At 40.6% G+C, this 14870-nt stretch overlaps 1 protein-coding gene across 8 annotated transcripts in view; it reads right to left on the reverse strand.

Moving 5' to 3' along the window:
- Nucleotides 1-14870, reverse strand: part of tanc1b (tetratricopeptide repeat, ankyrin repeat and coiled-coil containing 1b) — a 107951-nt gene that overhangs the window by 28726 nt on the left and 64355 nt on the right. For 6 of the 8 annotated variants that reach the window (XM_047815177.1, XM_047815174.1, XM_027164442.2 and 3 more), the window contains 3 exons: nt 6575-6694; nt 4123-4404; nt 3739-3890 (listed from right to left, as the gene is read on the reverse strand). In XM_047815177.1, the coding sequence (XP_047671133.1) occupies nt 3739-3890; nt 4123-4404; nt 6575-6694 (554 nt within the window). Of the gene's footprint in view, nt 1-3738; nt 3891-4122; nt 4405-6574; nt 6695-9636; nt 9814-11842; nt 11864-14870 lie in introns of those variants that run through there. The other 2 variants (XM_047815180.1, XM_047815179.1) reach the window with 2 other exon arrangements.

Genomic DNA, 14870 nt, shown 5'->3' on the forward strand with positions numbered 1-14870 from the left:
CAAAACATTTCCTGTCCTGATTTGCCCTGAATCACATAAGTTTATTGCTAGAACTGGAACTGTAGCATAGGTGAGATAAGCCTCAGGTAACCCCAGAGAATAAGTGAAATGAAACTGTCAGGTACTGATGCATAAGGTGAAGATGCATGAGGAGGAGAAGCGACAGACTGAATCTCAGGTACAACAGCTGTGCTCTGTAACATTAATAACAAATCCATAAGAATTGCAACAACAAATCCATAAGAATTGCAGTCTACAAATGTTGACAGTAGAAACATCGCCTGCATATTCAGGTTTAATTTAGACAGAAACATGCTACAGGAAGACAGATAATATTTTTATTAAGTCAGTAAATAATCAGTGATTTATGTACAGCTTTGACGCAGCATCCTCTCTGTTAGGTAAGTCTGCTTCTTCATTGCTCCTGTGAGCACAATTATGTACCTTGGACCAAATGACCACCTTGCCAACCAATTGCCATGGCAACACATAAGCGACTGCAAGTCCCCACTCGGAGACACAGATTATACATCCTGTACTTCTGCTAGTGAATGACAGTTGTCAAATCACTCTATTATTTTAGAAGCAATATACAGCTGCAAACACACACCTGGGAAGCATAGCAAACAGGTTTAATAGTCTATATTTGTCTACACTTGAAAAAACTTGTAAGTTTTCCAAGCATTCAGGAATCAATAAAAACAATATGGCCGTTGCTCTTCTGTGTGACCATCTCTCCTACAAGCCACATAACATCAGTAAAAAAAAAAAACATTTTTATTGAATGTGTATATATTTCTAGGTTAATATCACATCAATAAAACATATCCATTTATTCATTTCAAATGCTGGATTGTGTCAAGAATGATAACGTTACAATGTTCTTATATAACTTATATAACTATAAAGTTAAACACTCGCAAAGTATACATACAAGGGCACACATAAATGATCATTATACACTACACAAACAAGGGAACAAAAACAGGGCAGCAGGGCAAATGGAGGTGAATGTGTGTCTATCCAGGGTTTAATTGGCTTTAACTGAGCTTGAACGGCTTTGGAAAGAGCAAGCGAATTGACATGAGGCATGGCTGTCTGATCTTATTCTGACCCTTCAAAACCACCATGAAGCTTTTCACACGCTCAAAGCCTACTTGTGTGTGCATGCGCATTTGTGTACTTACAAAGAATGCTGGAATTATATACCTACCCAAGGCCATACCTGCACACCGAATGTATGAATTTAACTGCAGTAAATCACTTGATGCATAAAGTAAAAAGGCAGAAAGGTAGGCTTGTTTTTAGGAACATAAAGGCAGACTAACTATAGGTTAATTACCCTATAGACTAACCATAAACACTTAGATCATCTCTGCCACAGCTATAAGCTCTAAACAAAGCAGCGAGGCTTCACACTAAGGACATATAAACTATATGATGTCTTCACCTACAATCATTCTAGCAAGCTACAGGTGACCTTTCAATTCCTATATGGTTTGTAGCATTGAATTGAAATTCAGGTGACAGCAAAAAGCGGCACCAAGACAAGGTGACAAACGGTATTTAAATAAAAACAATCTTCAATTTCCTGTCAAGTGATGAACCCATTTAGTTCCCATTCACCTGTATGAAACACAACAAATACAGTCTCATATTTTCCAATAAAATTGCTTTTTTAACAATACGGTAGTAGTCTTTCAGTATTCTTGCTTATCTCTCAAACATGGGAGATCATTCATTCATCTTCATTAAGAGCTTGCTCGTGATCAGGGTTACGGTGGATCTGAGGCTTTTTCAGGGAAAACTGGTTGTCACCTTAGATGGGCACCATGCACAAACACACACAAACACACCGTCATGCGCACAGTCACACACACAATCACAGGAAGAGTCACGTGCACAGACACACACACAATCACGTGCACAGACACACACACAATCACGCGCAGAGTCACGTGGACAGACACACACATAGTCACGCACACAGACACACACAGTCACGTGCACAGACACACACACAATCACGCGCAGAGTCACGTGGACAGACACACACATAGTCACGCACACAGACACACACAGTCACGCGCACAGACACACACAGTCACGCGCACAGACACACACACAGTCACGTGCACAGACACACACAGTCACGCGCACAGACACACACAGTCACGCGCACAGACACACACAGTCACGCGCACAGACACACACACAGTCACGCGCACAGACACACACAGTCACGCGCACAGACACACACAGTCACGCGCACAGACACACACAGTCACGCGCACAGACACACACAGTCACGCGCACAGACACACACACAGTCACGCGCACAGACACACACAGTCACGCGCACAGACACACACAGTCACGCGCACAGACACACACAGTCACGCGCACAGACACACACACAGTCACGCACACAGACACACACACAGTCACGCGCACCGTCACCACGCGCACCGTCACCACGCGCACCGTCACAACACGCACCGTCACCACGCACCGTCATGCTGCACACAGTCATGCTGCACACAGTCATGCTGCACACAGTCACCACGCACACAGTCACCACGCACACAGTCACCACGCACAGTCACCACGCACACAGTAGTCACGTACACAGTCACCACGCACACAGTCACCACGCACACAGTAGTCACACAGTCACACACAGTCACCACGCACACAGTCACCACGCACAGTCATGCACACAGTCACGCACACAGTAGTCACGCACACAGTAGTCACGCACACAGTAGTCACGCACACAGTAGTCACGCACACAGTAGTCACGCAGTCACACACACAGTCACCACGCACACAGTCACCACGCACACAGTCACCACGCACACAGTCACCACGCACACAGTCACCACGCACACAGTCACCACGCACACAGTCACCACGCACACAGTCACCACGCACACAGTCACCACGCACACAGTCACCACGCACACAGTAGTCATGTACACAGTAGTCACGCACACAGTAGTCACACAGTCACACACAGTCACCACGCACACAGTCACCACGCACAGTCATGCACACAGTAGTCACGCACACAGTAGTCACGCACACAGTAGTCACGCACACAGTAGTCACGCACACAGTAGTCACACACACAGTAGTCACACACACAGTAGTCACGCAGTCACGCACACAGTCACCACGCACACAGTCACCACGCACACAGTCACCACGCACACAGTCACCACGCACACAGTCACCACGCACACAGTCACCACGCACACAGTCACCACGCACACAGTCACCACGCACACAACTGAAAGTACCAATCAACCTATTCGTGTGTTGTCAGAAGAAAACTGAAAAACCCAGAAGAAATCCACACAAACACAGAGAGAACATATGAAATGTATCAAAGACATAAACCCGAGCTCAGGACTGAACCAGAAATACCCGGAGGCAACACGAGCTACTGTGCTTTATGCATAACCAGAATAACAAATATATACTATTTATTCACTGTTGATAGTTTTTAAGCATACAGGACTGCATGTACAACTAACAATAAGGTATCGAACCTCTCAGCCTGTGGGCACTGCTGTATGTATGGGTTTATCCAAAACCATAAGACCACAACACAAGACAAGGTTAACTAAAGGTTACCTGTAATGCATTTTTCTTTAAAATTGGTGAGACTAAATGAAATGAACACAACAACACACACATTTCAGCTGCAGGCAGTGTTGCAGTGGAGGAACTCACCTTGGTAGCCAGCCTCTTAACAGCCTCCTCTCTGTGTCGACAAAGCTCAGGTGTACTGGGGCAGCTGCTGGGCTGCAGGGTGTTGGTGCTGCTGGAGGGAGGAGTGACCTGTGGGGGCTGGCTTAGGGGCAATTCTGAACTCTGATTTCCACCTATACATATAAACCAAACTCAAATGAATACACCAAATGGAAATGAGCACACACAAGATAATGAATAAATATGTATTAAAATGTACTAATACCTATAGTACATGAGCATTTTATCTGCCCTGCCAAACAACGTAAATAACTATGTTACATTACATATACTGAATTGTAAAATCTACAGCGCATGATGAATTGCAATATTGACCTTACACTGGCACATCACAGCTGTACCTACTTTTTGGAGATGCATGAGGACTGTTGGAAGCGATCTGTCTCATGCGGCCTCCATGGCAGCTGAGAGCCACCAGGCGTGAGATGATGGCAGTCTTGCCAAAGCCCACATTACCCACCACTGTGGCCCCACGACTCTCTGCTGATTGGCTGCTGATCAGCACATCCTCTAACTGCTGAAACAGCCAATCCCGACCCACAAACACTGAATCCGTTGTGATGCTCGGAACCTCAAACAGAAGAGGCTTTAGCATGATATCCGCAGGCTTATATGGAGCAAAGCGTGCTGTGGGATGAACACACAAAGACAAACACACACAAGTCAGGCAATTACTGAGCAGAGAAGAGGAAATGACCGAAATGATATGAAATTCTCGGTTTAAAACAAATAACAAATGCCAACGACATATTGGTGCCAATGTAGTAATAGGTGTGTCTGATAAGCTTGATATTCATACGGCACTCACCTTACTTGTAAATAATTAACGATGAAAATAAGCTCATTCATAAACTGATTATTTTCTTCATGATACTGTCAGAGCTGCTAAATAAATAACCAGGGAATCGAAGGGAGTGTGAAGGTCTAAGACAGATTTACATCAATCCTGAAGGCAAGCGCTGGTCTTTCTGATGAGGGCAGTGCTGTCTATCTCTGCAGCTTTGATCTCATAACACATTGGATGTGTATGTTTGCCAAATCATACAAGAAGCTGATATGACTGAACCAAACATTTTGATATGTTAACCATTGCCAAGAGAGATAAAAATCAAATGCAGTCAGATCAGTTAAGCTTCGATTAGACAGATAGATCTGATACCTGTTCCAAGACAGGGTCTGAAATCTATGAAGAACATCATAACTTTTCAAATACTATTATGAGTTAAGTCTACTCACAGCTTGAATAGAACAGAATAGAACAGAAACGTTCATTTGTAGGACAGTTTGACAGCTCAGAACCTAAGGTGTGTGTGTCTGAAAAACTGAGTCTCCACTATTGCTTTTCCTTTCCCCCCCACTCTTTTAACTCTCTCATCTCCTCAAAGCTTTTTTTAATGCATGCACATATATCTGCCACTCCTGCACTCTTCTCTCTGCCACTCTCTTCTCTCAGTAGTGATCTCACTCTCACATTCTCAGGATGAAAGAGAAGGCTAGGTGCAATGTGCCTAGGGCAGGGCTGCTCTGAGTGGAAAAGACTGCAGAAGAGAGTGTATTATCATCCACTCTCAGCACTGGGGCTTTTATTCTTCCTTTCCAATGACAGTCATTTATAGAATTTGGCTAAATCCTTACTGACAGGTTATTACTTTCTAAGTATAACACACATACAAACACACAATCTGGGATGAACAAAAATGATGGGCAAAACATTACCTAGGTTCCAGGCACAAGCATTATCATAATTTCTTTGTTGTTACCTGGTCAACAAGTAGGTTCAGGAACAACTTTTTTTTCTTCCTTTCTTTCTGTTTTGGTATGTAGCTTCACAATCGTGCAGCCTTGATGCATTAATTATAGTGCATACTTAATCCGGATGAGGATCTGGCTGTCAGCAAAACGGCTTCATACTAGGTTGCTTATAGACGTTCGTTTCAGAATCATGGACAAGCGGGGATGTGGAAACGAGCTAAAGTTCACTGCTGAAACCTAGTACAATAATTTAGGTAAATAATTACCTAATACAATAGTTTGGGGGTTTGACATGCAAAGGGTTTATTTGTAATGTCTTCCATTAGAACATTTGCATGGTCTGGGGAAAGCTTAAAAAACAAATACAGCCTGTTGCAAAATCTTCATGTGTACTATGTATTCATATCCCTCTTTGCTCTACATGGAAGAAAGTAAAAGGAAGAAATGGGTTAGTGTGAGAGTATGCGAGAGCTCAGTGATTTAAACTTGCATTATTGATGCAGTGGACTTCCCCAACTCAACATCATGTGCAACATGCAGAAAATGTTTCTGCCAACGGCATCCTACCACTCTTTGAGCACAATGACAGGCCTAAATTTAACTATGTGATTTGATGAAATACCCAATTTTTATTTCCAGATGATTGTATCGCCTGCAGTAAGCGCAATAAACTTGAATTGGACATCTCATTTAAGGCACACAAGAAAAAGAAAGAAAAAAAGCCATTTCCTCTCAAATTAAAGATTTGACTCATGGCTCAAATGCAGTCAACAGGTGCTGGAAGAGTCTGCAGCCATTTTATCTTGATTGCTTAAAAAGAAAGAAAGAAAAAAAAAAAAGCTCAATTTCTTTTGAATCTAGATGGAGACTGCATAGTATGTGCCAAATCCACTGGAAAAAATGTATAGTTTTTTTTTTTTTTTTTTTTTAGAGATGGTAAAGGTGAGGCAACCTCTTGTGTGGAGTTTGGAGCTTGCTTTGCTGGCGTTGATAATTTGTTTATGTGGATTTGCGTGAGAGGCTGAACGAGAGGGAATGAGGGTACCTTTGTCGTAGGGTGGCCTTCCTCCGGTGTTGTGCCAAGGCATGCGGATGGAGGTGCGCAGTGGTGTGTTACGCTGTTCATCAAGATAACTTAGGTCTTCCAGTTTGGTAGAGCTGGTGGCTAAAAGTGGAAGAGAGAAAAAAGCAATTCAATTATTCAGATGATCAAGAGCCATGTCAGTCATAAAAAACAAAAACGAGTCTGCCATTCTACACCAAGCACCAGTGATATTGTTCAGCAAATTGAAAACATTTTGATCATACCGCAAAACAAGTGATCTGTAAGTGGTATCAAATAGATATTTTTAAGGGCTTCTGCTGAAATGGCACAGGAATTATGTAAGATAGTTAGGCTTCTTTTTTATTTATCTTTTAAAGTATGAGGTATTTCCCAGCTTTCCATTTGGGTTTAGACTGCTTTATATTGCATGAACTAGTTGAGATTAAAAAACTTCACCCTAATAGAAGCTCGTAAACTGAACTTGCATATTCCATATTACTAGCAACTTGAACAAGCTTTCTCAGGATTCAGAACTCATCTGAAGGTGTCAGTACAAACACTCAAGGGACAAAGCGAAAAAGCTACAGCAAAAAGAGACACTAAAATGAAAAACACTATGAGAATGGAACTGGCAGGACTGACAGACATTGAAGAGGGAGCTATAGGGATCTAGAGCCCTGTATAAAAACGCAAAGATGTGCCACTCAAGAAATTCTTATACAGCAACAAAGCACAGAAGAGAGACCTTGAAGTCATAAACACGTTTGGTAGGATCCCCCATACAGCACGATATAGTGTATTATATCCATAATGCTTACACTGCATACCAGGAACAACACACTAGCCCATCACACACACCCCTTGCCCAATGGTGGGAAAGTACAATAGCAATGGTCTAGTCACGCTCCCAGAGCAGTTCTCAGAAGCACCAGCCACAGCATGAGTACAGCCGTGCTGACACCGGCGGACCATCCACAACACCCTACAGAGATTGGGAACTCAAACAATTACTGTAGTACATCTGCACAAACCTCATAAAAAGACAATATTACATTTCATTTCCCTCTATGTGGCTCAGAAGTTACCAAATAAAAGAACCTTTTATTGATCCCTGATGTTGTTCTAAAATGAAATATCTTTGCATAGTTCTATCATCTACTGTAACAAGAAAAATGGTGTGTTGTGCTGAGACTGCCACTCACTGTCCAAAATATTAGAAATATTCAGCGCTAAGGTTAAATGGCTTAAAAGGATTTCTTCAAAGAAAGATACATCACTCAGTGCTATATCTGCCAGTAGCTTGTACTGCTAAAGAAATGTTTCTGGAATTAAAATGACAGATATGCCCTTTCCAGACACAAGAAAAATGTGAACATCTGTGATATCTGAATGAAGAAACAAAGACTAATGTGTATTTTATCTTAGCAGATATAAGTCAAGAGAACGCCATGATCTTAAAACATTCTTAATCTTTACTAAAATATTACAGACAAAAAAAGTTTGTTTTATTAACAACAAATCACCAACACACATTTTTACTTTCCTCAAGTGTGCAATAAGTATCTGTATATAATAATAGAATAGGATCTCTTCAAAAATCGATGTTATAACACATATCTTGTACATTTATTTACTACACATCTTTATTGTATTTTCCTATTTGCACTAATTTGCCACATTAGGAGTTACTTCAGTATTACCAACCTGATATGGGAGTTGTTGTTGTTAGCTGTTTACATTGTTGTTGCATTATATGCCGTGTGTACGGCTATGAGAGCTACTGAAAACAGGAGTTATATTTTGATGTGTCCATGAATGGTCAATAAAAGTGAAATTTAACTTCTCAGGACAGCAGAATGAGACAGAGCTGCAGTGTTCATCCCATCTCAGTGTAAGATGGCTCATAGATGGCTGCTTGTTGCAGATGACCTGGTTTTGTATCTTTCTAATGGAACAAAGCCCATGGCATAGCCTAGCTCTACTGCCATAGTAATGCCAAACATTAATTAAAAAATCAATTATTCAGAATGATATTCGTTGGGGAATCGGTAGACTTTGAGACAATACAAGGCTTCTGTTTTTATAAAAGCCAGAACTTTGTGCAAGATGAATGATGAGTTGGTAATAAAAGCAAAGCCTTTATAAGGAAATCTTAAAAGTTCATGAGAGAACAATGGAAATATTGTAGTGCACAATGAGGAGAATACTTAGTAATGACAGAGACATCAAATGAGCTGTCATATTTTGGGCAATCAATAAGCCTAAGCAAGTCAACTTGCTCAGCTGGAACAGAGTCATCTCAATATTTATACCAGAGATTCAGGACTAAATGAAAGCAGCACAAAAGGACATTGATAAATAGGTAGTACACACACTTCCTGGATACACTCAACGAGCGTCGTCTCAACCTAGAGAAACATGCAGGAAAATAAAAAGAAGAAGAAAAAGATATGCTTTGGATCAAATAAACCATTTAACTAATGAAAGTGGCAAACCTGGGGGAGGGGGAAATTACATCATAGAAAATGCCATTCATGAAGAGCGATGATGACAGACTAGGCAACCCACTAACTGTGCAAAGAGCCATGTCAGTCAGAAAGCACACACACACACACACACACACACACACACACACACACACACACACACACACACACACACATACACACATACACACATACACACACACCTAAATAAATGAATGAAGGTCTGAAAAGAAAGCAAAACAATGCTGAATGTCCTCCACAAAGAGGTCACACAGAAATTAACTAATGAGAGGTCATAAATAACAAACATGGAGAGATGGCAGAAAAATGATTTCACCAAGAGTATGATGATTCAGTAACAATTCTTAAGCAGTCACTAAAAAAAATAACCGCTATGCACAATACACAAATGCAGGCTACATATTTAAATCAAAGCACAAAAAAGCATTCTGAGTTACTGTGCTTTAGCTCAGCTACATCTGAAGCCATCAACTCTCCCACAGCAAACTCCCTTCGCTTCCCACACTGCTGATTCCCTGTGCTGAGCCCAAACACCCTGGAACAGTGCATACTCACAGAGTGCAGTCGGTCATATAGACTAGCATGGACGGAAAGAAAACCTCACAGGAGGTGTGGACAGCATCTTCATTCTTAACAGTGGGGCAGACAAGCCAGCCCTCCACCTCGCTGCTCAAAATCCTCCATATCCACACACACACGCGCACACATACACACAAACACGCACACACACATTCACCCTCTCGCATTCAACTGGTGACTGAAGCAGCAGCGAGAGCAAGAGTCGCTACTGAAGATCCAGCACACACAGAGAGAGAGAGAGAGCGAGAGAGAGAGAGAGAGAGAGAGAGAGAGAGAGAGAGAGAGAGAGAGAGAGAGAGAGAGAGAGAGAGAGAGAGAGAGAGAGAGAGAGAGAGAGAGAGAGAGAAATGGTATCTGGCATTAAAAATGTGAGCCCTAATGCAACAGCTCACAGTGAGGGTGGGGAAAGAAGAGAAATGTGGCGGGATCTCTGTCAACCAAGCGACCGACTATGCTCCACGCTGAGTTGCTGGAAAGGAATTAATCAATGATCCTCCCGGAGAAAGAAAGGGGTGGAGGAAGGGAAAGAGGGAAGCAAAATGATCTACAAATATATAAGTTGGAGAACTGATTGAAAAGAAACACGATGAGAAAACAATAGAAACAAGTGTGTGTGTGTGTGTGTGTGTGTGTGTGTGTGTGTTTCAACTCAGAAAAGGACAGAAGAGAGGTGGGTGTGTTTCAACAGCATAAAAAGAATGAATTAAAGAAGAAGAAAAAAGGAAAAGTCAAAGAGAGGTGATTCTCTCTCTGATGCAAGACGAAAGCAAATGGGGGTGGAACCAGAGAGAGTGCTTGGGTGGGTGTGATGCCAATGCCCTACAAGCCTAAAAAACCCCCCTTTATCTGACACAGACACACACAGACAAACACACACACAGAGAGGCACACACAGACACCAGTTTGAATGCACCACATTTTTACATGTGGTGCAGAGAAGGGCAAAAATGGTCCTGAGGATAATTGCTCTCAGGTTAACCCTGGCTTAGCACACACTTGGCCAGTGATCAGCTGCACAACGTAACTAAACACCACTGTCAGCTCTGTCTATCCACAAGTCTAAAGCCAACAAGCTGCATACATCTGTTTTTCTATGAAAGTTAAAAAGGGAAAAAACAAAACAAGAAGAGAAATGGCTAACCTGGCTCGTTTTTTTAATCTATCCATCAATGAATCCATCCATCAATCAATAATTTGATGAAAGCAGCTACTATTTCAACTCCTAACTCAGCAATGAATGGCATGTTGCCATAAAGACGGGCCACTGATCTCCCACTAATCAATCATACATCGCTATTCATACTAATGGATCACATCCAAGAATAGGTTTTTTTCTTAAATAATAGCTTGAAGCATATGGAAAAACTGTAATGGAAGATGAATGAATAAGAAAAGTAATATAAGTGCAATATACCGGCTGTGCTTAGAACACATTATATATTCAACACACCATAAAAGCCCATCAAAATAAATAGCAAATATTTCCAGTACGATGAGCAGATGACATACTGCTCAGGTTAAATGACCAAGAGCGATCTGTGGTAGAGGTCTTCTCGGGTCTAAAGAAATGTACCTGACCCGAAGTGACCCGAATCACTTTTTACCCGAACCCGACGTGCATTTTACTTTATTTTTTTTAAGAAAGACCCGACCCGAGACAAACCCGAAAAAATTAGACCCAAGTCCGATGGCAATTTTTTTTTTAACCCTACATAACTCTACACTAAAGTAACCGCTACAGCGTGGATTCAAAATTGATTGACAGGTCTGTTTCAACGGAAATTAGCTAACCACCAGCCAGACGTCGCCAGCCACATGTCGCAAGAGGTCTTGGCAAAAAGAGGAGAAGTTGGAATAGGACTCGAGTCGATGCACACACGCGAGATACAGTAGTTCGGATCTTCTCGGACCTCTAATCTCTGGTACTGCAAGTATCATGGTTATCTGATGCTATTGTGAAAATCAAACCTGATAAATGGACATTTTTAATCATCGTGTCAGAAAATGGCTTGTACCATTCATAATGTTATAGTTTGTACTCAGAAAGCACAGCAGTCTTACAAAGCATTAATCTGAGGAAAAGAAAGTTCTACTCTATATGAAATACTCACATATTGAATACTACAAGGAGCAGTAGTAATAGTCACATGCAACATTTCATTTCTAATACTTTAGCTCTTACATGTAACAAGCGCGATTCTGACAGTGTCCTGAGATGCTTCCGGTACATTTTAATCCACTCTTCTGGTGACTGCCGTTCAGTTCCAGAGCTCCAAATAATTCCACATTTTCTACAGGACTGACCATTCTGCGATGAGAGTCTCAGTGTTCCATCAGGCTTGTCAAATAGTTCCCACTCTATGTTCCCTTGCCCTCTTGGAAAAATTGTGTTCTGCTTAAGACCTGAAGTAAAAAAAAAGGAATCCATATTTCATTCGTTCCTGCTGCTCAACTGTGTATAACAAGCCGCTGCCATCAGTGGATGTGACTAATTCTTTATCCAGGGAGTACATGTATACAATTAAACACCAGCTCAGTATGATGTAGAAAGTACAAAAAAAAGGAAGTCATCCCTATCATTGATTAAAAAAAAGCCAAGCACGATGCACTAGATGGTCAGAAGATGGATCAATCGCACAACAAAATTGAAAATACACCATTTTAGGAATTACAATTTCTCTTCGCTGGAACTAAGTGGCCTAAAGTGTATCCAACATGACAATGATCCTGTACCCAAAATGAGGACCATGAAGACAAGGCATGCTCAGGTTGGTGTGGAAAAACTTGAGTGTCCTGCACAGAGACCTGACCTCAAGCCCATGTAGCACCTTTAGAATGAAGTGAAACGCAGACTGCTCAATGATCCTCTAGAAGAACAACAGTTCCTGATCTCTCTAATACGCTTGTGGCTGAATGAACAAATCCCCACAATCACTCTCCAAAATCTAGTGGTCTTCCCAGAAGTGCAAACACTGTAAATTGTGTAGGCATTGTGAAGAAGTGTATTTATGAAAGAACACCACAACAATAATCTGGGGGGGAAAAAAAGAAGAAAAAAAGTTAATGCAAGCTTTTTTCCACATCATTTACTCAACACTGTTCTATTCAGTATGTCTAATAGCACCCTTCATGCCCGTTTGAAAGATGAGCTAAATGCCCATCACTTCCCTTCAAAACATCATGAATTACTCATTCATATTCAGGCAGTTCTCTTCCCAATCGTGTCCCAGAGGGGCAGACTCCACAGTCTGATGATGCCAAGTCCATGTACATGAAGAACATTGCATGGTGACAGTGCATCTGCAGCCCAAACAAGCCTGTGGCACTGTAACTGCCTTCTGCCAGACATGCTCAGCTACACACATCCCCGTTCTGACAGCACACAGCAACACAACAAACACACAGAATGAAGAAGCCCAAAAAGAAATTTCCTTTTTAACGACAACTTCTTTAATTATAACCTCAACGTGTGTTATCTGTATAATAAGCAGAACGTCTTGCGCTATAGCATGTTCAATATTTTGTCTGTGACTGCAATACTCACAACACTCCCAAAGAAATTTATTTTTTTAAAAGGAAAAAAGTCATAACTTCCACATAGGGCTGTGTGACATGGCTATGTAATATTAAAATAGTAAATAATGCCACGATATACTTAGCTAAGATATCGCACATATTTTGATGTTAAATAATGTATTATTAGTAATTAAAATATACTTTTGTTTAGAAGTTCTTTGTCTATTTAAATGAATTTATATCAGCACTACTGTTTTGCTTGTTACGAAACCCATACACCATGATACCTAAGGTGCTTCAAAAAAAAAGTATGACTTTTATGTCAAAATATCCACCCTTAAATCCCCTGTGCCTGTAAGACAGGCAAGCAATCAGACAAGCAAGAAAGCAAGCAAGCAAGCAAGCAAATAAATAAATAAATAAGGGGGGGGGGCGCCTCTACAATGTTTTATATATCAACAGGATTAGGATATCCTCCATGTATCTTTCATTCATTCTAATAAAAATATATTGTTTATATTTCAATTATGGCCTATATTGGGTTTATTTCATATGGCACCAAAGCCAATATCCAACACATGAACAGCTCCATCACATAAAATAACCACAACCTTTTCTTACGAATTTCAGTCATTCATTCATCTCTCTTTCTCACTCTTTAATTCTGTCCATCATTCCTGCCTCAATGATCATCATCCGGTTCGCTTGCTCTCCTGAATGCTGAAGTTCTTCCCACGGCCGCATGATTATTGGAGATCTTTCATGTATGAATCCCCTACTGCTTTTTTTTTTTTTTTTTTAATATAATTATTATTTATTTTTGATGGAATCAAAAGCTGAATCCATAAAGTCCAGTGTTTCTCCACATAAAAGTATATAGCACTTGTAACAGTAAACATCTTCACAAGAAGCTTTACAGGAATATGCAAATTCGAGGAAATAATTTAGAACATTTATAAAATGTATCCTTTTAAATTCAAAAATTTAATATTCTGTATTTTATGATTAGTCTGAAAATCATATATTGGAAAATATGGACTCATCCCTACTAAAATGCATCACTGATATATCTACATTTTTTCCCTAGCAGTGGATTTTACTCTTGCTTGTGTATTTTTAAGTGGAACATACCTAAAATTGAATGTTTTACAAAGAATAGATCTATTTTACACCAACAATACATCCATTCTGTGCTGCTCTGTAGTCTGCTATGTTAAACTTCAGAGGGGTGGGGAAAAAAAATCCAATCAGTGGTAAATGGTTACTATACAGATAAATATATTATACTTGGTAATATTTTTGGTAAAATATCTGTAAGAGGCAAAAGTATGTGAACCTCTAGGTTAATACGTAATTTCAGTCCTAAAAGTGAACATAATCAAACAAATTGAGCCAAAAATATTATACTTCTTCATTGAATTATTGAGAAAATTGATCATGCATTACATAGCTGTGACTGGCAAAAATATGTAAACCTTTGACTTTAGTATCTGATATGGGAGCCCTTTTGATCAGTCCTGCACAACAGCTTAGAAGAATTTTATTCCATTCCTCAGTACAGAAGAGTTTCAACACTGCCATTTTTGTTGGTGTCCTCACATGAACTGCTTGCTTAGGGTCCTTCAACAATTTGTGTTTTGGACTAAAGTCAGGACACTGAATTGTCTACTCTAAATCATTATCTTTGTTCCTTT

Source organism: Tachysurus fulvidraco, chromosome 6, assembly GCF_022655615.1.
Source record: "Tachysurus fulvidraco isolate hzauxx_2018 chromosome 6, HZAU_PFXX_2.0, whole genome shotgun sequence".
NCBI classification, from domain to species: domain Eukaryota; kingdom Metazoa; phylum Chordata; class Actinopteri; order Siluriformes; family Bagridae; genus Tachysurus; species Tachysurus fulvidraco.